We start from the raw sequence: 25,986 nt of genomic DNA, 5'->3' as shown, positions 1-25,986 counted from the left end.
TTTATTGAGGGTGAAATTCGATTAAAAATGTCTTATATTTTTTAATGAAAATAGTATTATTTTACATTGAGTGTACAAAAATACTTCAAGATATTAAATGATTTGCGTGGATGATAAAGTATGAAATATATGTTTAAATTTTAAATATGCCAAATTTGAAAATTTACTTTTAAAATTACAAGAAGAGTTGTACCCGTTACTATAATTGAAGAGTTAAAAGAATTAAAACTTCACGACAGATATTTTTTTTTTTAAGTTCCCCTTATCTTTTTACATAAAAAATAGCAATTAAGCCTTTGATTTATTAGAAATTTAGAACCTTACAAAAGTCCATTATGTCTATTGTCTAAATGTAATTTTCTTGAAATTACTAAAATGCTCATATCATCAGAAGGAAGATGCATAATTTTATACAAATGATGGAACAAAGTTATTTATAATGATCTATATTTTTACGATCATTTTTTAAATAAAACATGATAATTATTAATTATACATTTTGATTAATTTTTTGAAATTACTAAAGCATGTTTCACAATTCACATGATCACAGAAGCTTGAAAGGAAAATGGCATTGAGGACTTTTAAGAATATTAATTACAATTAAGAATAGAAAATTTAAAAAATTCCTTAATTGTTTAATAATAATATTTAATTTCTGCATATTTCATCTTCAATATTCTTAGCACCAAGGAAAAACGAAATTGAGTTCTTAAAACATAGATAAAACAAGTACCGGAAAAAAAAAAAGGAAAACTGACTACTAAAACAAATGAAAATTTGTAATCCTTAATTATAATTAATGAATCATTTCCCCTTGAAGGCAGAGTCACAAGAGTCCGTTTGGGTACATTGCTTTTAACTTTTGAAAAGTATATTTTTACTTTTTAAATGTTGAATATTATTTGAAAATTTTATATTTAACCAAACTGACTAAATTCACACTTAACGGCCTATTAAAAATGGATTTGGAAACTTGTCACGAGAAAGCTTTTGAAACGTAGCTTTTAAAATGTTAATGGCCCAACACATGTGGCATATGATGGGTGGTTCATGTGGTTTTTAAATATATATGTGTGTGTGTGGAAAAAAAAAAATTCTTCTGAATGAGGAGGAAATGCTCTGAATTACCAATTTTTTTTAAGAAATTTGATAAGAAATATTTATAAAAATTACTTTTAGACATACAAATTAATTGGAAAAATTTTTGTGATAAATTTCGAATATAATTATAAAATAATAATAATCTTTTTCAATATATTTAACTTTATATTTTTATTATTATTATTTAAGATATTAAATTTTATATTATTTAAAATTTTTAACACATTTGTAAAACTCTCTAATATATTACATTATATAATAAAAAATTATAAATCATTATAAATCAATATTATTTTTTAATAATTATATATTTAAAAATATATTTTATTATTATAATAACTCAAATAACTTTCAGTTTATTAAATTAATATTTAAAAAATATTTAAATATAAATTTTTTATAATATTTTATTTTTATTAAACTAACTTTTATCAAATGAGAAACCAAACACGCCTTAGATCTCATGGTTGAGCTCTTGTGGGCAGTATCTCAGCATAGAGAATTAGATTCTGTCTCTCCTTTTTTTTTTTTTGGGGTAAATATAGAGAACTAGATTCTGCTTTCGAGTAAGATTAAAGTCAGGAATCAACATGTCATCTTCCTTTCCCCTCTCTAGTAATCAGTTTTGATACATTCTCATGCCTATTGAAAAGTGATGTCGATGGTGATGGATAAGGATGAAAGCTATTATAACTCAAATATATTCGAAAACATATTTTAATATTATAACTCAAATAATTTTTAATTTATCAAATTAATATTTTAAAAAATATTTAAATATAAATTTGATTACAATAATTTATTTTTATTAAATTAATTTTTATCAAATAAAAAACTAAACACACCCTAGATTCCATGGCTGTGCTCAGGGGGGCGGTATCTCAGCACAGAGAACTTGATTCTCTCTCTCCCTTTTAAGGGGGGTAAACATGGAGAACTACTGCTTCCGAGTAAGATTAAAGTCGGGAATCAACATCTCATCCTCCTTTCCCCTCTCCGGTAATCAGTTCTGATACATTCTCGTGGCTATCGAAGAGTGTCGTCGGTAGCGATGGCTAAGGATGAAAGCTACTCCGTCGTTTCTGATCTGATCAGTTTCCTCAATGCTTCTCCTACTGCCTTCCACGCCGTTGGTAAAACTTTCTTCTCCCCCCTTATCTTTCTTTGTGTTCGTTTCATTTGTTTTAATCTTACAGTATTTGATTTATTGGGATTCCTTTATGTTTTAGATGAGGCGAAGAAAAGGTTGCAAAGCGCTGGCTATGAGCAACTTTCAGAGAGAGATGACTGGAAATTGGCAGCTGGCAAAAAATACTTCTTCACAAGGAATTACTCAACTATGGTCGCTTTTGCCGTTGGTAAAAAGTATGATTCTTGCAGCTTTGTGTTTTAAGGTCTTGGTTTCGCTGTTTCACTCGTTCCTTTATTCTTACTTGTTCAAACTTAGGTCAGCTACCAAAAAAATAGAGAAATGTTTCATAAATATCGTATTTTGAATTTAAAGTTCATCTTTAAAACTAGTATCTTATCACATAACTCATGATGGATCATACTTATTCCTTTTTGAGTCTGTGCTGTTTCATCTAAAGAAAATGAAAGAGTTCATAATTCCATAGATGTAATATTATGATTTTTTTATGACTATCCTTTGTAAGACCTTTGTAAGATAATGTTTAATGATCGTATTACTTTTTGTAGTTCCTAGTCCTATCTATTCATCGTACATGCTCAACTTTTTTGCTCAGATATGTTCCTGGAAATGGATTCCAAATTATTGGTGCTCATACTGATAGTCCTTGTCTGAAACTGAAGCCTACTACCAAGGTAAATTGGATTAGTTTTAGTAAATTCGTGAGCCAGGTGACTAATTTTTTGTGGAATTGTTGGATTTGGCATTTATTATCTGGGCAGGTGGTTAAAGGTGGATATTTGGAGGTTGGAGTCCAAACATACGGGGGTGGCTTGTGGCATACATGGTTTGATCGGGACTTAACAATCGCTGGGAGGGTTATTATACGACAAGAAAAAGAAGGTTTTGCTTCGTATTTGCATCAACTTGTTAGGATTGAGGAACCAATAATGCGGATCCCAACTTTGGCAATTCACTTAGACAGGTCACCTTGTTTTTGATATGGATCTTGCCTGCCTGTTTAATTAACATCTTTCTCCTTAAAAAAAAAAAATAATAAATAAACTGTGGCCTTTCGACAGGAATGTTAATGATGGATTTAAAGCAAATGCACAGAGTCATCTTGTTCCTATCTTGGCGACAATGGTAAAGGTAATCCGGAAATTAAAGTTGACTTATTCTTCTCCACTGGTTGTTTGTACCTATGGCGTTGGTGATTTGGTCATACTTCAAAGGTAGCAATCTATGGAAATAATGTTGATTGGAAATGTCTTGGTTTCAATGCATCAAGTCAGAGATGAAATGCCTTTCTTATATTTTTGTTTGTTTGTTTTCTTTTGAAATTACTTTGCCAGTTATTCATATAATTGCATGTGATCTTGAAGTTCAATTATTGGATGAATATGCCCATTTTGTTTTGTGCAAAGTTGGGTTCTTTACTTAGTTGATGTCTACCAGTTTTTATGTTGCTATCACAGTTGTATTTTGATGCAATAGTTTTGTGCAGATATGCATTGGGAGTTTGGGAATTTTATGTATAGCTGAAATTTCCGGAAATGTTGCCTTTTCAAATGGGTTTTTTTGGTTATTGAATTTAGCTTTTTATATATCAAGTGAGGTATATCTTGCAGGCAGAGCTCAATAAAGCTGCTGATAACGAGTCAATTGAAAATGGACTGCAAAATGATGGAAAGAAGGAAAATGACAAAACAGGGAGTAAAAATACAAAGCACCACTCGCTTCTGCTTCAGGTTATTGGCCTGAAAATTAGCTGTACCTTCTTTCTTGTAGTTGTGGCATCTTGAGCTAGAACTGGACGCGCACATTGAATTATTGGGGGTTTAACTGTTTCTGAGTGTCTTGTTGCTCTCTTTTTCCAGTTGCTTGCCAGCAAGCTTGGGTGTAAACCAGATGACATATGTGATTTTGAATTGCAAGCCTGTGATACTCAACCAAGTATGGTTGCTGGAGCTGCCAAGGAATTCATATTTTCAGGACGGCTTGATAACCTCTGCATGTCATTTTGCTCATTGAAGGTTTAAGATTTATGTTGTTTATATAGTCAAATTTCAAATGGACATGCTTACATATGAGCTTTCAGCCATCATATTGATTTAGAGGTTTCCATTTTAAACACTCCTTGCTTAATGCGATTAGGTTGTACGATGTCACTGCAAATGAATGTGCGTGCGTGTGGACTAACACCAGCAGTATACAATAGACATAACATTTAATGAACAAGCTACAGAGCTAACAGCATTCCCTATTTCAGACACTGATAGAGCAGAAACAGAACACCTACTCTGAATACAAACTAAGAATAGAGGCTGAAAGTCTCTCCCAAGGAAAACTCATCCCTAAATGATTTCTTAGTCCTCCTCCCTCATATTTGGAGTTTGAGACTATCTTTTTATGGTTGTATGCTTAGAATGTTGATAGTGCAGGGTGAGGGTAAAACTCAAAATGAAAACTGTATTGCAGTTGTTGATTATCCTATCTAACATCATATGGTCAATTTCAGGCACTGATAGACTCTACATCCTCTGACAGAAGTCTAGAGGAAGAGACTGGTGTTAGAATGGTAGCTTTGTTTGACCATGAGGAATGTGGATCCAATTCTGCACAAGGAGCTGGCTCTCCTGTTATGCTGAATGCCGTATCTAGGGTGACAAGTTCCTTCAGCTCAGATTCCAAGGTAGAAACTTACACACACACACACACACACACATTAATTTTAATGCTCAAGGGTTATATAATGTTTTCTTCTGCTTACTATTTGCTGTGGTTGAGAAACTGCTTTATTGGTTTGGCTGCATTCTGTCTCCAATTTATGCACATAGCGGAATCCTTTATTACATGCAAAGATGCTTCTCTAGCTGTTAGGTTGGGGCTGCCCTATAATGATTGTGGCTATGATTATTCCAGCATCTTTAATACATTAAAGCCCCAATACATACGTAGTCGCGCACAAGAAGCAGACTTGAGAGATGTTTAATTCTAAAATGACCCCTTGTGATTAATTAGCTTTCAGTATGTTAATTCGTTTCTTTCAATGGTAATTGCATTCTAGCTGATTGATAGAGTTGTACAAAGAAGCTTCCTCGTGTCTGCTGATATGGCGCATGCACTGCATCCTAATTATATGGTACGCTGTTCATTATAGTGATTTGTCCTTACAAGATTTACAAGTTGTGGCTCCACACTCAGACAGAATTCCTTGCAGGACAAACACGAAGACAACCATCAGCCTAAACTACATGGAGGACTTGTCATCAAACATAATGCAAATCAACGCTATGCAACCAATGCAGTCACTGCCTTCTTATTCAGGGAGGTAGCAACAAAACATAACATTCCTGTTCAGGTCAGTTCGGTGATAAATTCGTTTTCTCAATTTCACTCTTCGGAAGAGCATGAGAAAGTAACTCTTCATTTGTAGTCTTGATATTTAATTAAACAAACAGAAGTATTGCCTTTTTAGAGATGACAATTGTGATTGTGTGATCAAGTTTGACGAGAAATGTCAATGTAGGACTTTGTGGTGCGCAATGACATGCCTTGTGGTTCGACCATCGGTCCAATCCTTGCCAGTGGTGTCGGTATTCGCACGGTTGATGTTGGCGCTCCTCAGTTGTCAATGCATAGTATACGAGAAATGTGTGCTGTTGATGATGTGAAGCACTCATATGAGCATTTCAAGGCTTTTTTCCAAGAAATCTCTCATCTCGATGCCAAGATTGATGTAGATTTATAGGTTTTCCAACGGATTGCATGCGAAACTGTTGCTCACGATGTTGTAACCGAACTAATTATGATGATAAAATCCTGATATGGTTACGTGGATAATAATATTTCTTTTGGGGTGAGATCGGACTTCACAAATGCAAGGGTCATCGGTTCTTTCTATATTTTTATAGACAAGACAATGAAACAAAAAGGAAAGTGGTATGATAAATGAGTTTGTAAATAAAAATAGTTATTGTTAAGCAATGTTAAGAGACATGATAAATATAGAAGATGATGATTGATGACTTTATTTTTTGACCGAAGTCGATTGATGACTTGAAATGTCCACATTGATGCCTATAATGGAAACGCATTCAAAGGAGAAATGCATCTAATTATGTTGAGATTTAGCCTAGTCTGTTGTTTGTCGTTTGTTTTACTTTGTCTGAATGAAATTCAATCTACCTGTCGTTTGAAGGTGCTAGCAAGGTCTAATGCCAAGGCTTATGATCTCTCATTACACATCAAATAACAGATACGTCTTTCATTCAAAGTAATCTCTAATACAACCTTATTCTGCAACAAGACCCATGAAGAGATAAAAAGACATAACAGTAAGCAGTTCCACATGACAGTCCAAATCAATAAAAACACTAGTCCATTGTAAAACGACTAAACTCACATCCTAGATGGTGATCCCCCTGGATGATGCACAACAAGATGGTTATAAGCATCCAAAGTCAGAAAATCATCTAGTGTTGGGGCTGTGCATTGTCTTGTAAAGATCTTGCAAGCTTCCTTATACATTCCCTTGTTGAACGTCTCCTTGCCCACTTCCTTCTCAATCTTGCCCATCTCCTCTTCAACCACTCTCCCAAAAAGCTCTTTATTCACTCTAACCCCAAGTCCATCGCCATTCAATTCCACTTCATACTTGAGCCATGCCAATTCTGTACCCTGCTAATCTCAGCAGTGGCTGCATCTTCCATGAGGTTGTAAAGAGGCACTGAACCACTTCCTGTGAGCCATGCAGCCACATACTGAATTCCCACCCTTGTATTCAGACGAAGGCCTTCCATTGTACGAACTCCTACAGGCCTTTGCAAGAGATCTTGCTCTGTTATGTTTGCAGCATCATGACGTTTCTTTGTGTGAATCTGATTTCGATCGTTGCCCATGTGGTTGTTGAAGATTTCCATGCACGCTGGGATCAGACCAGGGTGTGCTGCCCAGGTCCCATCATGCCCTGCCTTCACTTCTCTTAGCTTGTCCTTCCTCACCAGTTCTAGCGCTGCCTGATTCGCCACAGGGTCATCCCTTATTGGAATTTGAGCTGCCTGTTCAACAAAAGTTTCAAGTATCATCTGAATTTGTTACCAGTCCTCATTTATCAATGATACATTTGAGGTTTCAGGTTTGAAATATCCGAAATTTTATCATCTGTTGCGTCCTCCTCCTTTCCCCAAATTCAGTCACGCCTTCTAAGCATTTTCAAATAATTCAAAATATTTGACATTGTTTAGTTATCACCCAGGATTTTCGTTGAAAACTACCTTGCTGCTAAAGTTTAAGTTACTGAATGAATGCAGATAAATAGTTTTAGTGAGCGTTTAGGGGCACGTTGGTGCGTTCCTAAACTGAGCAACCTGTTTCTCATTTAAAGCTAAGCGTGATACGAAACATACCATTTGTTTCTAACATCTCGTCACATGAAATATCTTATTGTCTGTTTATGCATAAGGCAAAAGTAGTGAGGAAATACTTGTGCAAGGTAACAAAGATACATAACAGTTTAACCAAAAGGTATAGAACCTGACTGACACTATCTATTTGTCACCAAATATGATCATCAAAAACCAACTTGTTCCTAGAGCTCAGTTACTGAAATGAATGTTAACAAATAGTTTTAGTACGTAGGAAATACTTGTTCAAGCACATTCATGAACCACTTTTACTTAACCAAAAAAGGAGATGCTTACCATGCCTCCCATGGCATGTACACCACGTCTATGGCAGGTCCTGATGAGAAGATCAGAGTAGCTCTGCATGAAGTGTTGGGTCATGCCAACCTGAACTCTATCAGGAAGGAGGCGATCTGGGTGGGCCTGGAATGTCTTCACATAACTAAATATGTAATCCCACCTTCCACAGTTGAGACCCACAGAATGGTCCCTCAGTTCATACAGAATCTCATTCATTTGAAACACTGCTGGAAGCGTTTCTATCAGAGCTGTTGCCCTGATGCTTCCTCTTTCAATCCCTGCTTTCTTCTCTGCCCTCTCAAACACACTCTTCCATATCTTAGCTTCCCTGTCACATCACAGCCACCTTTTCTTGGTTAATCCATTTTCTACCCTTCCCAGCCACCATTTTAGCTAACCCTAATGAAGCTGTTATGATGAATGCTTACCTTGAATGTTCCATTTTAGGAAGATAAAAGAAGGGGCCAAAGCCGGCGCCTTGGGTTCGCCGGAACGTGGCGTAGTTGTGGTAAAAGTAGAGCCCAAAATCCACCAGGCAACCAGTTGCAGGTTCGCCATCAATGAAAATATGAGCCTCAGGTAGATGCCAACCTCTTGGCCGTACAAAGAGCTTCGCCGTCTGCTCATTGAGCTTGTAAAGCCTATTTCTGGCTTTGTCATGGAAGCTTATTCTTCCCTCCACTGCATCCTTCAAGTTCACTTGCCCTCTCATCAGATTCTCCCAGCTCGGTGACAGTGCATCTTCAAAATCAGCCTTCAAAAACAAAATCATCTACTTTAAGTTCCTACTCTGCAGATAACAAAGTTGTGTCCAAACTTTCACATAACACGCAGTTATGAATGGTATAAACTGAGACGAAGGACTAACCATGAAGACTTTGGCGCCAGAGTTGAGAGCATTGATGATCAACTTTCGCTCCACAGGACCTGTAATCTCCACCTTCCTATCAGCCACAGAAGGTGGAGAGCTGCACATACCCACTCTCGTTCACGTATGTGGTAAGTTGCCGGATCAAACCCAGGCAGGGCTCCTTCATTGTACCTCCTCTTTGCTTCTTTTCTGCACCCTAACGCGTACTTTATATGGTTCCTGAACTCGCGTTGTAGCTCAGCCACGAACACCAGAGCATCCTTGGTTAGGATTTTTGCGAACTCTTCATCGTATCTTCCTCTCACGTCCACTCCTTCTGGCAAGTCGTAGTACGACAGCGTCTTCTTCTTTTCTGTTGCTGTAGGATACCCATAGGTTCCGAGGTCCATCTGCTTAGCTTTCTCTTCCTCCAAAGCTATTCTTCTCCTTCTGGCATGATTATGACTGCTTTTTGTTGAGAAAGGCCATGGCCTATGGGTGAGTTTTATGCAGCATCAGGAAGCGGACGCAAGTGGGATATTGGCACACTATATTTTCTTTCTATTTCTCAATTTTTTTTCAAATAAATGCTTTTTTTTTTTTCAATTTGATCTCGTGTCGTGATTATTCGGATTAGGATGCCCTGTTGCCTTGAGTTGCAACAAGATTAGAGGCTCTGCTACAAAGCATCATATTTGAATTGTCCGGATCAAATTTGAAATTTAAATTTTCTATATATAATTTTAAGAAAAATAACTTTATTACTTCGGGAGAAAAAGTATGCAAAATCAAAATGATATTCTAACTGAGCTTTAACAAGATAATCGGTTATTTTTTTTTAAAAAAAAAAGATAGAGTTTGAACAGCCTTGACTGTCCAAGTGGTGCTGTGGAAACACCATTGTACCGTTGTTTCAGCAATTCAATTCGTACCGTAATTTCTTTTTTTTGGCCTATGCTAAATTATTATTGAAATACTTGTAATAGTTCATTTCACATCCCACCTTTAGAGACATTCAAGACTGAATATCAAACCATGAACTTTGTTTTGGCCCAACCAAAAAAAAAAATAAAAAAGGCCATGGACTTTGGCATTATTTGCCGCTCATGTGAGATAGATTTAACTGAGGTGTTAAGGCTGGTATTAAGTTTTAAATGAAGAGAATTATATTGAAATCTCACAAAAAAAATTAATTATTATAAAATTTATTAATAATTAAAGTAAGGCTATTTATAATAAATTGTGTTATAAATGATTTTACTTAAGTTGTTAATAATCTGATAGTAATTAATTTTGTTGTATGAACCTATACGTAATTCCTTCTTTTAAATAGGCAAAAACTCAAATACTTGCATTTTAAGTAATGGTTCGAATTTTTGTAATTAATAAAAAAAATGATGACGGAATTTTTTTATATCAAGAATATTTTGGGCGACAATAATGAAATGAAAATGTGGACAGGTACACTGAATGCAGCGAATATGGGTCATTTTGATGAGTGCATGGCCTCACGTTACGTGCGTTAAGAGGCTCAAATGGGACGGAAAAGATGAGCAAAATATTAATTTAATTAATATTAGAGGATAAGAAAGTAGACGATGCAAGTGTTATTAATTTCTGTGCCTTCCTCGGGAGATGCGTCTGTTTGGATGAGGGTGGAAGATTGATTGCCTGTGCCACTGCTATTGATGTCGTTCTCATTATCCTTTTCCTTTTCCATCAAAATTTTGTTCTTACCAACAATTTAAAAAATCATCAGATAGTGTTATGGTTTAGGCATTTCCGGACAACTGACCTAATCATGAAACAATGCAGCACAGATATTGGGATATAATATACAGAATATCATTCCCATATTTCAGGATTCTCTCCATAATATCATCAATGGAAGCCCCTAATACCATTGCATATAGAAAAAGTTCGTAAGCTCAGCAGCTTGTGCACCCGAGTAATGAACCAAGACACCAGGTAGTTTCCTTGTTACAAACGATAAAACAGATATAGGCAGAACTTACTACACTTATCTGACGTTATGTTACTGATCATGATTCATGTGAAAAGCAATTATTTTACACGTTGCAATGACGTAGATGCTAAGCTCCAAATCCTAAAAGAACGGAAGGAAACACAACTAATGAAGAAAGCAAGAGAAGACAGGCTATACTTCAGTCTACGTTTATCACAAAACCTGGAATTGATGAAGGATCAAGCTCCCAACATCCTTTGAGATGAATGCCGCCATCTCCAGTGTGCTTAAAAGCAGGAATCTGGTGAGAAAATCTATAAGCATCCACCCGCGGTATATTAATGATAACATTTTTAGATCTCTGAATTCTAGGCACCTTGTAAATTGGCCTAGAGTTGTCATGACGAACCAGAACCACAACTTTTGAACTCTCATCATCGTCTTCCAACACTTCCACTATGTGACAATCACCTCTCACCTGACTTGAACAAGTTGATCCACGATGCTGGTTCTTGTATAACGCCCATATCTCACCTTTCCTTGGATAAATTTCATATCTGTTATCTTCCCCAGGTTCAACTCTTAACTGATGAGAGAAAGTAGAAAGGGAAACGACATGGGTTTTAGCATTTTTAACCATAAAGGTACCACAAGCTCCCACGCCAGTTATGCGTGAACAGGGTTCAAGGAAGGCCACATGCAATCTAAAATCAGGGGCAAAATCAATCTTCTTAATTTGCACATAAATATCAGGCACCCGATCCTTATCACTATATAATGCCCATATCTGACCACGCTGAAACATTTCTTCAGATTTTACCATATATTGTGATGCTTTTGGAACTCTAAATCTTCTGTGAAACGTCTGTAAACACCTCCAAAAGACTCAGAAAATCTGCTATCCAACTTTTTGTTTGCATCTGAATGTTCGCCGCTTACCTTGCCAGTCATGCATTGATTAGCATCTACTTGGGCTTTTTTCTTGCTTAAATCTCTAGGTGATCTTTTCACATTCGAACCTTCTCTTCCACAATCATTTTTATCATGTTTCTTTGGCGTTTTGACCCTCTCATCAGCCTGATCTTCAACAGCAATTCCGTCAGGTTGACTGAAGTCCTTGCAACCTACATATTTGCTACCATCCTCTCTTGTCATATGTTGACTTTCATTTACTCGACCATGTTCCATACTTCTGCTTTTTAATCCCCTTAGTGATCTTCTAAGTATTGAGGAAGCTTTTTCAACATCGTCTGTCTTGTGCACCTTCCCCTCATGACTAGGCTCATCAGTTCCACCACGTTGACTGAAGTCCGTGCAGCCCATGTCTTTGCTACCATTCTCTTTTGTCACATGCTGACTTCTATTAAGTTGGCCATTATTCATATCTTTTCTGTTCAACCCCCTTGGCGACCTTCTAAGTATTGAGGAAGCTCTTTCAACGTCATTACTACTATTTACCTTTGCCTCATGACCACTCTCTTTAGGCATCACATTTTCCACTTTTTGTTCAGGGGATTTGTGGCACGAACTTTTGACCCCAGCATCTAACATTTCATCTCCCATATCCACATCACCAGCATTACCAACTCCGAAAAGATCAACAGGCAAACCAGCAGGATCAAGTTCAAAAGATCCACAAGGAATGCCTTCTCTTTCATCACCAGTCATCTTAAATGAAGGAACTCGATGTGAGAACCTATAGAGCTCATTAGGTGGAACACAAAATAAGCTAAGTCCATTGTGCTCAGTTTGCTGAAAGAGGCTAACAAAGCCTTCCAACTTGCCAAGGTATACAACTTCAATGCCAATATTCTCAGTAAAATCTGACAGGATTTCCACATATTCATATTCGTACTTACAATACTTTTCTGGATTAGAACTCCATTTTATATCCCAATCTTTAAATATTGCCCATGTTTCCCCTTTATGAGGATATACCATATAACATCTTCTGCCAATTCCCTTAATATTATGCATCTGATGAGAGAACATAGCACGGTCTTCAATTTCTTGAGTGTCACCTAGCCTGAACTTGCCACAACCAACAGGCAATTCTGCATCTTGCCAATCAATCTCACCTTCATCATCTGGGTCAGCCTCCAACCAAGTAATTAGCAACTTGAATCCAGGAGACAGCACTTTCTTCACACGAGCATAGTATCTTGGCATGCTATCACTTGGATCATAAATGGCCCAGAACTGATCTTTAGCAAAACAATTATCCGCTCTATCCTTCTCAAAATCACTGAAATCTGGATCAGGACAATTGATGATATCTGGAATAGAAGGGACGCCTGAATTAAATGGAGGATAATGATCGGCTTTTGAGTTTGCATCGTCAACACTTGACTTAGATGGCTCCTCTCTATGCACATGAGATTGCTCAATTTTGCTTCTCTTCTGTAACAATGTTTCTTCAGGAAGACCACTTGCTTTGTTGCTCTTCTCTCCACTCTCACCACCCAGACCAGATGCAGAACTAGCTGAACAGTTGTGTGTAGAAAACCCACCACTTGCAGGTACTTCCCTTTTCTCCATTCCTATGGTGCTAAATGATCCATTTTGTCGACGCCTTTTAGGATTGTCAAAATCATCATCACAGGAGGTTTCCGAGTAAGAAACATCCTTCTTTTGCCTGGAAGATCTCCTAGACTGTGCTGTTACTTTAGGTCCAGAAGGATCAATACCACTTCCTTGAACATTGGCATCTTCAACACCGTTACCATTCTCAGTCTTGCAACTCTCTCCAGGATTGTCCTTCTTACTTTCAATATGAGTTGGCGAATAAGACCCCCTGGCCTTGGATGAAGCAAATTTGGATTTTCTAACATCTACATTTGCCCTTCCAGCAATCCCATTGCCATCTTCACTCTTTTCACCTTTACAGTGCCCATCAACTCCATATGCACGTTTTGTCGTGGATTCAGAATTTGGATGTTCTTTCTGATCTGATGTCCACTTGTATCCAGGTGGTCCCTGCTGAAATTCCAACTCACGAGCTATAAAGGGTCTAGAACACTGGTGACAGCGTAAGGTTGCATTTAAAACAGTTCTGTAGTATTCATATCTAGTTTTACAATGATTACAAGATGTCCAGAAAGTTTGCAGAACAGCCTGCTGATAGGAACCCCAACTTGAAGGATGTGAATAATTCCGATAATTTCTTGCTTGTTCATCATGTTTCTGGGCAAATACACTCCCATTTGAATGATAAGATGAGGGCTTAGATGATGCAGCTCTCATGAAGGCTCTATACTTCATGTCATACGATTTCCGCTTGTCTTGGTCATTTAACAACCTATTTGCCTCTCCAATCAACTTGAATGCAGCCTCTGCACCTGAAAACTTATTTTTATCAGGATGAAGTAGCAAGGCAAGCTTCCTGAACTGTTTCTTTATGGTTGCTTCATCTGCCAGTTGTTCAGTTTGAAGAATTCCATACCAATCCATTTCAGATCCAGAAAGTTTCTTCTGTGCAGCACAGTGAACCTCACAAACTGTAAGGATATGAACAATGTTCTCAATTTCAGGAAACAGTTTTTGGGCCCTTGTAGCACACTTCAGTGCCCCTACAAAGTCACCACTTTGCATTCTACTTTCTGCAATTTTCTTAGCCCTTAGAGCCTCTTCCTTGTTGCACTCCATGGTTGACTTGAAATCAAAACCCAGTTACCTTGTTATCAGTATGGGTATCACAACATTTTATGTCTGTTCAGATTCCACGAGCATAGTAAAATCTTCACCTGCTTGAAACAAGAAAGCAATATTGATAAAGTCAAACTGCCAATCAAGCATTCCCCAAGCCATAAGTACTTGTATGAAAAATAAAAACTAGATATGAGCAAGCTTCATGCATTTGAAAGAGAACCCAGTAGAGACTAACCTTGAAGAAAGTGAGATAAATACTTGCATGAAAAACAAAAAACAAAAAACAAAAAAAAAAACTAGATATAAGCATCCTACATGCATTTGAAAGAGAACCCAGCAGAGACTAGCCTTGACGAAACTGAGGAGATTCCAAGGCAGATGCAAACGAGCAACTGAGACAATCTATTAGTGAGAAGATTCAGAAGTCAGGGCAACATAGTTAAAAGCAACGTCAAAACCTAGATTTGAATTCTACTAACAAATTCACCATGCTAGGATGACCTCTCTAAAACTTGCATTCAGGAAAGTAGACAAATGTTTTGCCTTATATTGCATAGTGTAAAGAACAGATAAGGATATTTAAAATTGGAGAGAAACAAAACAAACAAATAAATTAAATAAATAAAGCATATCAAGAGAATCTACAATTTAGGTGAAGGTAAGCAGAACAACAGCATGCAAACGTGGCAGGAAATATGTGACAAAAAGGAGGACAAACAACAACCAAGTATTAAGCATAAACAAATTTTTTCATAGATATCATTAAAACAAATTTAAGGATAACCATAAAGTCTTCATCTTACTTCTTTGCATTCATTTCGTCAGTAATTATCTAATCTCCCCACTTCTAAATGGCATACCCTAGAGTTCAAGCTTCAAGCACTCAGCCCACATTTCACTGACCTCGTAAAATTTACTTCAGCAAATACAATTGTAAATAGCATACAAACTAAGCACTTTTTTATGAAAAAATAATGAAGCAGGAGAAGAGCGTGATATGTAAAATCCTAACTTGTAATTTAAGGATAAAATTCTCATTGTACAAGTTGCTACAGTAAGGTTGATGATTTGATGCTTGTATAGTTAATAAAGGGAAGCAAACATATGCTTGGCATAATGTTATAATTGAGTCAAACGGAATTTTTTTTTCTTTGAATTACAGAGAAATAACAATAGAAGCACGTCAAGAGATCCATTTAAATCATAGTAATTCACATGAAATTCCTACACGAGACCAAAGGCGCTTGCTATAAAAATCCAAATTAGGTTAGTCCATTAGCCCTAGAAACCAAATCCTAGAAATTCAGATAAGATTTACATGATATTTTTCTAACAGCAAAACAGTTTCCACACGCAACTTTTCACCAGCAAACAACCCATTCAAAGTCTCAAACGGAAACGCCGAAATACAAGAAGCAAATTCAGGGCGTGCAAGCACTCAACAAGTAATTATTGAATCAAGAGACAGGAGAAGAACGAGCAAAACCCAACAAGTTCAGCTCATATCTTGCAAACCCTAGCGCCACTGTCAAGTGTCAACTTCCATTAAATTTACCCATCAAATGCTACCAATTTAAGATGTCAAACGAACCACAAGCAAGCAAATCGTGTACATCTTACCTCGTGAAGCTTCAATGGAAGCAGCTAAAGGAGAAAAAAGTGCATTGAAAAAAGCCACCAAGCTGCCGCCAGCACATGTGCTCCGCCCAACACCAACAGACGGGGCTGCAACGGACACCGACGACCGAGGCTGCAACCAACGCAGACGGCAAGCGAAGAGAACAGAAGCGTTCTCCTCGCATGAACAAAAAGGGAAGAAGAAATGTGCTGTCAATGAAATGGGACTGGTGTCGCAGCGGCTGTTTTTATGCAGTGTGTAGCGTTAGACTGGGATTTAATTTAAATAATTTGAAGTGAAGCGTGTGGAGTTTTCCCCTTCTCCTTCTCCTTCTTCTTTGAGAAGAGGGAGAAGATTTTTTAATTTAAAAAAAAATAATAAAGTAAGTATAAATACTTTTATAAAAAATTTAAATCCATCAAACTACATCCTACTTCTTACCTTCCACCCATCTTAATTCATAAAATATTTTTAAATAAAATTATACATAATAATAAAATTTATTAAAGACACTTTTAAATTTTATTTTTAAAATAAAAATATAAACTTCTAAAATTATTTTTAATTTAATATTATATTTATAAAAAAATTAAAAAGATACAGTATAATGACAATAATGATATTGAAGAAACATCATAAAATTAGAACAAAAGTCAAATCTTTTAAATAATGAGAATGTCAAATCTTCCTCAGATATATCATGTAATTTGGGATAAATGTATTATTATACTAGAACAAGATATATTTATTATAACTAAATATATATATATATATATATATCGATCTCAATATTATATTAAATTCTCATTATTTAAGTAAGTCAGCTTTTTTTTGCCAAATAAACAAGTGATTGAGAATTTAAATCCCAACCATCATATGTATTTCTTGTACTAACACAAAAAATAACACTAGTGTGCTCTTGTAAAAGATGAGTCATTTATGTTTTATTTTAATTTTTAATTTTACTTTTCTCATAATTTCCTGTGAGCAAGGTAAGAGGTTCCACGTGATAAATAGAGTATAAAGCATTTTATAAAGATGATGTATTATTTAGTGAGGTGAATTAAGAAATTTCTTTTCCCTTGAAGGAAGAATGACAAAAAAATATATTCCAAATACGCATAACAATCAAGTATAACAAGATGTAATAATAATTATTTAGTCCCTAAAGTCTAGCATTTTGATTTGTGCAAAATGATATATTTTCCATCAATGAATGTTATGTTTTCGGGATTGATTAAAACAAAAATAAAAAATGACTATTCTCTTTTTATAAAATTTGTTTATCAATCACATGCAAATATTAAAAATCAATTACTATTATATGTTAGGAAATGGTTACTTTAGTAGGGTTATTGACTAAAATAAATGAAAAATGATTACTTCTTTTGCAATTTTTTATCTGTAAAGGATTACAGAATGATTACTTTAATTGCACTTAATTGATTAAAAAAAAACTATACAAATAAATTAGTCATTTTATGTTTCGTTTTATTTAGTAACCTAGCTAAATTAGTCATTTCTCAATGTATAATAATTAATGAGGTTAAATATGTCATTTCGTTGAAAACCAAAATGTCACACAAATCCTTAGAAACTAAATAATAATTATTATATTTTACAATACGCAAGTGTCATTTACACATCTCAAGAATTTTTTTTGTCATTTTTATTCAAATAATATAAATCATTTAACAACATTCCTTGATTTTGACAAGCTAATTAAAAGTGATTCATATATAAAACGAGAGAGAAGGTATAATATAAAATATTATAGGATATACATATTCTAAGAAAGCATTGCTGGTTTAGCTGGGCATGCTTGGAATGTTGTTGGGAAAAAATGAAAATAATAAATGAAGATGAAAACATAATAAAAGGAGATTTTCGGATTATTTCGTCATGCTAAAAAAATGGATAAAATTGTGATGAAATCTGTAATATTTGTTTGACATACTACTTTTAAATAATAAGAAGGCGCTTGATTTTTATTATATTCCAAGTAAAACCAACAAACCAAACTAATCTACACTCCCAATTGCCAATTGATTTCAAAAGTAATGAAGTGCAAATCATAAATCTGTTTGATGTAATATCTTTTGTTAAAAGGAAAACTTTCATTCTTTAAAGATCAGACAAAGCGTTCCCTGTACCAGACAAAAGCAGAGCAAGGGAGGGGGGCAATTGCGATCCGAGCCGGCGGGACGCAGGCCCTTGACCCTTGTGACAATTTATAGCGATCCAGTAGTTAGCTGAATTTGCAGATTTGGGAATCCAATGAAGGGTTCAATGTCTGTTGCCTGTAAGAAGTCTTGCATCCAACACAATTCCCGAATTCAGATTCTTGCCTTTGAACATTTCTAATTCGAGATTTTTCCAGACAGTCCAGGAAGTAGAGGTTAAAAATCAAGTACCAAATCTTGCAATCTGTCTTTCGTCCACGAGTAGTTGGACTGCTCCTAAATCAAACTTTTTTAGCCCAGAGCAACATGTGTTCACGTGTTTCCTATCAAGCGCAGCAACAGAGATAGAGCTCAGTGAGAGAATAGTTTTGCTTCCAAAGTGGCGCATTGTATGGGACAACAACATTAATAAGTCTCTGAAAGAAATGTCTAACTTTATTAGGAACTTTCAATCTCCATATAATCTCCCAAATGAAATCAAGCATGGAAAAAGAGTTGCCATATTTTTCACGTTAACAGAGATGGCTTTTGAGCAAAGAAATAGCCATGCTTAATGGTATAAATTCCATTTTTTCCCTATAACCAGAAGGGTTTATTAGAAAGGCATCCTCTAGATAAGGGAATATTTAATCTAGCTTCAGCATCAGTTATCTGATTTGTTATGGGCGAGAGACCCCGCTGACCATTAAAGAATACTATGTTAGCAACAAGCATATGTCTTGATACGAAGACCATTTCCTACCCTCCAACCAGTCTTACGTAGTAGCATATTTCTACCATCAAGAAAGCTATTCTGGGCCCATGATAAATTGATTGTTAATGGACAAAATTGGTTTTATCTATGACTTTATGAATGTCTTTTCACCTGGTTGAGTTTATACATGTTTAGATCTTTACACATTGGCGGTGAAAGAGTGATCATTCTTGACATAATTATTTATGACTTTATGAAGCAGTTGTGATCAGCAACCAGTTCACTCACCACAATCTTGATAGAGTAATCTCATTGGTTTCAGAAGCGTGATGGCTTCTTACGTTGGGTTCTGTACTTCTTCATGCACACATTTAACAGATATATTTAAACGTTTGAAGAAACCTTGAAACTTTTTAGAAGGCTAAAAAATATGAAATTAGCTTCACATTTGATTGAAACGGAGCGCAACTTCTTTGAACTAAGCTTGTTCTGAGAGATCTGGATTATCTAATAATACCCATGTCCATTGATCATTTCATTTTGGGTTTCGTTGGTTTTTAATGCAGAGCCTCATAAAAACAAGCCCAATTAGACAAATACCAACATCTCATGAACCCAGTAGGATATGCTAAAGCTCGCTCCTTCAAAAGTTTTGTTAGGATTATTGCCCAAAAAAAAAATTGTTAAGACTCCTTTCACAATTATTCCAGCCACGTGATTGCTTTTATTAAAAAAAATTAGTCAATTAGGTCCTAAAAACTCACCAGCATGATCATGGCTTTGTGTTCAAATAATACTTACAAAAAGATTTAAAAATCATCAATTATAAAAATCCTCACATTAATGGTAGGACTTGAATCCTTCAATAAATTATAAGGCAAATATTTATCAACTGGATCAATCTTTATTGATTTCAACCATTAGATTGTTCCATAATCATCTATCTTAACAAGTTCTAACACGGTTATAGTTAAGTTCTCTCTCTCCCCCATAATAGATTATGGTTTAGTTCTCTAATTGAAGATTGAACCAACCACTCCAATTCTTTAAAAAAAATAATACTAATAACAACTAGCACTGAGAGAGTGGGACCAAAAAACTGAGAAGGGAGAGACCCAGAGTTATACAATTTATTGACACATTTTTTACGCTAGCAAAAAGCTTTACTGGATATTGTCGATTTTATATTTTAATGCTCAGGACCCATGTTTTTAATTTGTTAATGCGAACAATTTCCATTAAGATATAATTATAACAATTGGGTATATGTATTAAAAAATAATTACGAGGAGACTTTAATTTTTTTAAAATAAAAACAGCATGATAACTAATCCTATATATATTATTTTCTGTAATTTCTTCTTCATTACAAGGTGACAAGAGAGGGATTTGATTTTTTTTGTTAGAAAATATATAAATAAGTTATTAATAATTCATAATTAAAGTCACAGTTTAGTCTTTCAACTATTATATTCCAAAACAAACGGCCGCTTCATCGCGGCGCGTGTTTTTATAAAAATTATATTTTTTTTACGTACAGCTAATGTTGATGGTTGATTAGGAATAACAGTTAAGCCTTAGGAGGTTAAAAAATTAATGACAGCTGGGCTGATTATTGATAAAAATGTTTAAAAAATAACTTGTCCATATCAATTTAAACAATTAAAAATTTAGAGTTTAAATTATAAAAATAAAATATTTAAATTTTAAATGCAACTCTCTATTTTTAATTATAACTTTTATTTAAAATTGTCTAAATTAATATTTATAATTATTTTTTAAAAAAATTGTGCAGATCCAGCTAACCATGGTAGAATTTTTCTTTTAATATACTTAATTGTCATTCTCCTAATCTTCTGATTAATTTGATGTTATAAAATTGAGTATAGGCTACCTATCAAGCTCACGTCACTCAGCTTGTTTCCGGATCTCGATATTCTGAGGAGATGTGGTTCTCTTTGCTTTAACACGTCAGGTTCTGATTGGGTGAGAATGCTTAAATTAAGGAGCGAGGCCATCTACTGTAACCGAACAAGGCAACCAAGAATCTATAGGCAATCACTACCCCACTGCTATCCGTTCTTTTCTATTTTCTTTGCTGTGCTTTCTGAGCTTCCATGTTAAAATATATATACTTATGCAACATAATCATTGTCATCTGCATCTTAAACATGTCGCATGCAACTTTTCTCTATAGATGGAAAGATTAAGACATCCTCTACATGGCCCCATTTGAATTCATAATTTGACTCGTCACATCTTCTGTGACACTCCTAGGATGAATTTGACGTCATATGATGATTTTGATGTACATTCATATATACTTCACGGTTCATACTGATTAGGTTCTTATATACTCAAGTCGTGACGGATATATTTTCCAAGTTTTTTTTTTAAACCTAAGTGTCCCGAACAGCAGATAAGATAAGATCAATTATCTGTATTACTATTATAACACGCTTATTTGAATGATCATCGCGTTTGAAAATTTATAGCAGTTTTTATATATAAACACACTAAATTCTTATCCTTCAGGGCAATTACCTAACTCCTGCGATCTCATATTCCAAGTGATTAGACACAAAGAAGATCCTGTCTCCCTCACAACTTGACTATTCCATGCTGGCTTTATCATCACGCCAGCTAATATGGTACAATAATGCAATCTAGATATATCATGTTTCATGTACATATATGTAAGTTTTCTAAAATATGGCATTGGCATAATAATTAGTTACATGCTTTGAAGATTTCTGAGATGTCAATAAAGTTTTTTCTATCTTATTATCTCTTATACTTGTATAAACCCTCAAACTATGTCAGAGAGCTCAGATATTATTAGTCAAAACCACGGAATATATCAACGAGTTTGGCGATTGTCATTGTTTACATATGTTTCTACCTCTTTAATTAGCTCACTCGATATTGGTTATTATCAAACCTTTCTCCAACAGCAAACGTCCGCGATAAATTCCAAGCCCTCCTTACTATATATAAAAAGGTTTATGGATCATCCTGGAAATAATAATGCATTAATATTATCCAATGTTTTTTAATAAAACCCGAAGCTTCCGGACAGATCTACAGTTCACGTACCTAACGTTGTGTTCATGATGCACGTTTTTAGATGATTAAAATTAACACAGTACTATAATATAATATGCCATGTATATTTATATATATAATATGTCAGTAATTATTTTTGGGTTGCCAGTGGCAAAACTAGCATGAGAATTCAAAGGAGGCTAGAGTTAGGTTACATAATCCTAAACAAATGATTATACATATGCATGTATATTTTATCCGTCTTATTTATAAAGTATTTTTAATTTATTTTTGTTAAAATTAAAAAAATTTTAAAAATTATAACTCTCTCCGAATACTTAACAAGTTTTTCAACTTTTTTTATTTAATATACATATTTTATCAGTGTGTTTTCTCTTACCAACATTTACTCTTAGCTTGAATTGAAGAAAATAACAAGGAATTAAATAAAATTAAGAGAAAAAACTCTTAAAATTGGTAAAAATTGCAATTTTTAAAGTCTCTGCTTGTAGTTTTCTTTCATTCCTATTTTTTTTCCACATTTCTCTTCATTTCGATGGAGTAAAAGAAAAGACTGTGATGAAAAATTAATGACATGTCTATAAATAATACTTAAAAGAATCATTTTATTTATCTTATAAATAAAATAAAAAAACTTAAATTTTGATGACTTATTTTATGTCAACATGCTTTCTCTTACTTACACATCATAATTCGTTGACAAAAATCATTTATACACTCTTCCTCGTCTCTCTCGACATGCATGCTTGAGCTTGGATTTATATTATCTCAAGGTATTACAAAACTTATCAAGCCTACAACAATTATTATTAATAAACCTTAACCAAAAATATTTAAAAAATTTTTAAATTGAGTCAAGGTTGAGAGACTTGTTATAAATATAATTAATATTTTTTAAAACAAAATAAAAAAGTTGGAGGGTGGCCCCTCCACACGTAACATAGTTTCGCCCCCATGGGTTGCGCTTTTCCAAGATGTGCAGAGTGCAATAATTGATGCAGCAACAGTGAAAGCTGTGTCACACGGTACTTATCCACAGGGGCATGATTTTTAAGAAAGCCGTATATTTTAGAATTTATTTTTTTAATCACATTTACATAATTAATTTCGAGATTTTAAAGTTGAACTGGTTTTCAAATTGATTGAGGTAGCAATTCACGATGTAACGGTCGAATCATTCTTAGATCATTTATAATTAAATTATTATATTAAAAATTTTACATGTTAAATATTATATTACATGTAATATTAAATATTATATTACAAGTAATATCTTAAAAATATCATTTTACAAAATTAAATTTATAAAGTGATATTTTATAAATGTTCACTCTTTTTTAATGAAATTCCCTTTTATTAGTGTATTGATAATGAATTACTATCTATTGATAATGATTAAATAATTATTGTAATATAAATGAAATTGAAAGCCAAGAGGGTAAACATATGAGAAATTTTTAGAAAAATCAGATCCACTTTGTCATTTATAATCTATCCAATTAAAATATAATATTCATATGGTATTAAATGTAAATTGACTATGACATTAATAATAGTACAAAAAGTAAAAGCAATAGATTAAATATAAATTCTGTTATAAGAATAAAATCAATCAAAATAATATTATAAAATATTTTATTTAGATAACTCGAGACATTCTAATTGGACAGACCATAAATGATATGATACATCTGATCTATTTAAAAATTTCATGTAAACTTATTCAATGTTCATGAATAAATATCAATTACATAAAAAAATGACAAACTATTATGTATTTTTAGGAGATTTATTAAAACTAAATTTAAAATATAAAAGTCGTATAAAAATATAGATAAATAATTAGAAGTATAAAAATTAAATATTTACATTTGTATTATAAAAATAGTTTAAGTATTAACAAAAATGAATTAATAAATATTAATTTGGGGGGGGGGGGAACAGCATTTGCTTATGCTTTACGGACTCGTTACTATTCTTACTTAAGTCCCACATTGAAGAACGCGAGGAGGAGTTGAAGGCAGCATTGTCTATGTAAGAATCATGAGGCGGTAACGAAAACATGAGAGCTGAGTTGTATGTTAGCAAAATTTATAACTTTTGTTCCAATTGCGTTGTAAGAAGGAATTTTAATTTTTTATCTTTTATTTTTATTTCATTTTATTTTTTTACCAGCTTTACTATTTGAACGAATTTGGCTTTTTTTTTTTACTTTTTTAACTAATTAAATAAAAAAAGTTTTTTTTTCTAGTCACAAGGGTCGAACCAGTGATTAGTTCTCGATTCCATCATGTTTTTAGAACCATGATAAATCTACACACGTGACATGTGTACAGTTAAAATGAAAAGTCTGATAAGATCAATGAATCTTAATTTCATAAAAAGTTAAAAACTCAGGCAATCATATATGTTTGGTTATATTTTAACCAAAATTTATGTGAAAATGGTTTTAGTTCAAAAATTGTAAAATCACCTTTATAATGACAAGACAGACAAACACTAAAAAAAAATTCTCAACCACGATGCAAAACCAAGAGATCTTTATTCCTGTGGTGTATGTGGGGTTTGGTCCCCACCAACTTGTTTGGAGCAAAGTGTTTGACGAATGAGAACTGACAAGCACCAATTAAGATCAAGCTTGGTGAGTACATTTCAAGCCAAGCTAGGAGGTTCCGTTCCAAAATTCGGCACACATCCGTATAATTACGTGTTTGATAAAGAAAAGCAAAGGCCATCGAGATCTTTGAAATATTAGACAGCAGCTTTTTTAGAAGGAAGGTACGCTGAGGCCATTCACAGCCACAAGAGAAGATGGCTTCGGACCCCACACATGTTGTTCATATCTTCAAAAGGATTCTCGCCAAAAATTCTCTGCCACCAATTTTCCCCCAACAATGGCAGTTCACCAGTCACGTACTTACCCTGATTTATAATTAATGTTTTAAAAGCCAGATCAAATGCTAAACTAACAATATCAACCACTATCAATTTGTTTGATTTGATCGGTTAAACTGGCATAAAATTATTCACATGGAAATTAAATAAAAAATAAAGTAAAATAATATTTAAAGCATAACACATATATCTATAAGAAATAAATACATAGTATGTTTAACTGTTAATAAAATAACATAATATGATCATAAATTAACAATTAATATTATAAATTATATTTTTTATAACTCGTTGAATATAGGTTAATCTTTGTTAAATTAGGTGTGAGTATGCTAAAAAATATCTACAATTACATTGTAATTATCAACACCTTCATCAAAAAATAATCTCAAATCATATTATATATATCTAAAAGGTCGAGAAAGGAAGCAGATTTTTAACGGCTTCTAATTTGTTTACTTTTTCAAGTTTTTGTTGGAAATTACCCTTTTACAGTGTGTTTAGACTCCTTCAGTTTTTTAAAAATCATTTTAGTTTTTTAATTTTTAGCTCAATTATGACTTAACTCTGATTCAATCTGACAAAACTATGAAAATGATTTTGTCAATCCAAACGTGACTGTTAACTTCTTTGGCCAGTAATCCAATTGTTTGGTACAGTTTGGTTCTTAGAACAGATTTAAAAATATAATACATAATTAATTAATTTTTGGATATCAAAAATTAATTATTCAAAAATTAATTAAATTGATTGTTTGTCATGATTGTGTAGAAACATGTATCATTTTTACCTAAAATACTCATATTTTAATGAGGATGTTAAACATGAGAGACAAGGAGAATAAGAAAAACTGTAAAATTAACGAGATCAATATAAGAAAAAAATTAAATAAGGGAGATGAAAAAAAAAATTACTACTTAAATTCTATCTACAAGGTGTCTCACAAAAGTGAGAAGTGATTTGATTGTAAGGTATTGAAGAGAGATCGATCAGAAAAAGTGTTTAAGCTCTACTCTTTAACTTGAGAAAAAATTTACTTAACTCATGACGTTGTTTAATTAATAAGGTTATAATTAAAAAGTTGAGATATTTTTTATTTTTATTCAAATACTGTATAAATAGAAT

General features: G+C 33.8%; 3 protein-coding genes across 5 annotated transcripts; 1 reads left to right on the top strand and 2 right to left on the bottom strand.

Moving 5' to 3' along the window:
* The first annotated feature begins 1,960 nt into the window (after window positions 1-1,960).
* On the top strand, window positions 1,961-6,099 carry LOC129320295 (probable aspartyl aminopeptidase). The gene is made up of 11 exons (XM_054965670.1): window positions 1,961-2,237; window positions 2,334-2,469; window positions 2,850-2,928; window positions 3,016-3,218; window positions 3,316-3,385; window positions 3,865-3,984; window positions 4,114-4,269; window positions 4,755-4,928; window positions 5,304-5,378; window positions 5,457-5,597; window positions 5,766-6,099. The coding sequence occupies exons 1-11, from the start codon at window positions 2,156-2,158 to the stop codon at window positions 5,985-5,987; spliced, it is 1,458 nt and encodes a 485-aa protein (XP_054821645.1). The 5' UTR covers window positions 1,961-2,155; the 3' UTR covers window positions 5,988-6,099.
* Window positions 6,100-6,483: 384 nt separating this feature from the next.
* Window positions 6,484-9,412, bottom strand: LOC129320294 (malate synthase, glyoxysomal). Its single transcript, XM_054965669.1, is given in 6 exon segments — window positions 6,484-6,903; window positions 6,906-7,296; window positions 7,939-8,269; window positions 8,370-8,695; window positions 8,810-8,907; window positions 8,910-9,412. Coding segments are annotated over 6 exon segments (1,704 nt in total). The 5' UTR covers window positions 9,202-9,412; the 3' UTR covers window positions 6,484-6,637.
* Window positions 9,413-10,664: 1,252 nt separating this feature from the next.
* Window positions 10,665-16,280, bottom strand: LOC129320160 (uncharacterized). Of its 3 annotated transcripts, none has more exons than XM_054965394.1 (3): window positions 16,026-16,280; window positions 14,721-14,807; window positions 10,665-14,500 (listed from the first exon to the last, which is right to left on the bottom strand). In XM_054965394.1, exon 3 carries the CDS (start codon window positions 14,400-14,402, stop codon window positions 11,574-11,576), a length of 2,829 nt encoding a protein of 942 aa, XP_054821369.1. In that variant the 5' UTR covers window positions 14,403-14,500; window positions 14,721-14,807; window positions 16,026-16,280; the 3' UTR covers window positions 10,665-11,573. The 3 variants fall into 3 exon arrangements, with proteins under 3 accessions (XP_054821369.1, XP_054821371.1, XP_054821370.1); XM_054965396.1 differs by having other exon boundaries at window positions 14,754-14,807; XM_054965395.1 differs by lacking the exon at window positions 14,721-14,807.
* Between the last annotated feature and the right edge of the window lie 9,706 nt (window positions 16,281-25,986).

Source organism: Prosopis cineraria, unplaced genomic scaffold (assembly GCF_029017545.1).
Source record: "Prosopis cineraria cultivar Desert tree isolate PC_DT_omini unplaced genomic scaffold, ASM2901754v1 PC9, whole genome shotgun sequence".
Classification (NCBI taxonomy): domain Eukaryota; kingdom Viridiplantae; phylum Streptophyta; class Magnoliopsida; order Fabales; family Fabaceae; genus Prosopis; species Prosopis cineraria.
The sequence above is the reverse complement of the archived record's forward strand: the minus strand, read 5'-3'. Positions and strand labels throughout refer to the sequence as shown.

What these genes read in the sequence shown, in the direction of transcription:
- LOC129320295 (XM_054965670.1), top strand. Translation starts at nt 2,156, where the DNA reads ATGGCTAAGGATGAAAGCTACTCCGTCGTTTCTGATCTGATCAGTTTC. An exon ending in GCTTTTGCCGTTGGTAAAAA is followed by an intron (nt 2,470 to 2,849) that starts GTATGATTCTTG and finishes TTTTTTGCTCAG; the next exon opens with ATATGTTCCTGGAAATGGAT. An exon ending in ACCACTCGCTTCTGCTTCAG is followed by an intron (nt 3,985 to 4,113) that starts GTTATTGGCCTG and finishes CTCTTTTTCCAG; the next exon opens with TTGCTTGCCAGCAAGCTTGG.
- LOC129320160 (XM_054965394.1), bottom strand. Translation starts at nt 14,402, where the DNA reads ATGGAGTGCAACAAGGAAGAGGCTCTAAGGGCTAAGAAAATTGCAGAA.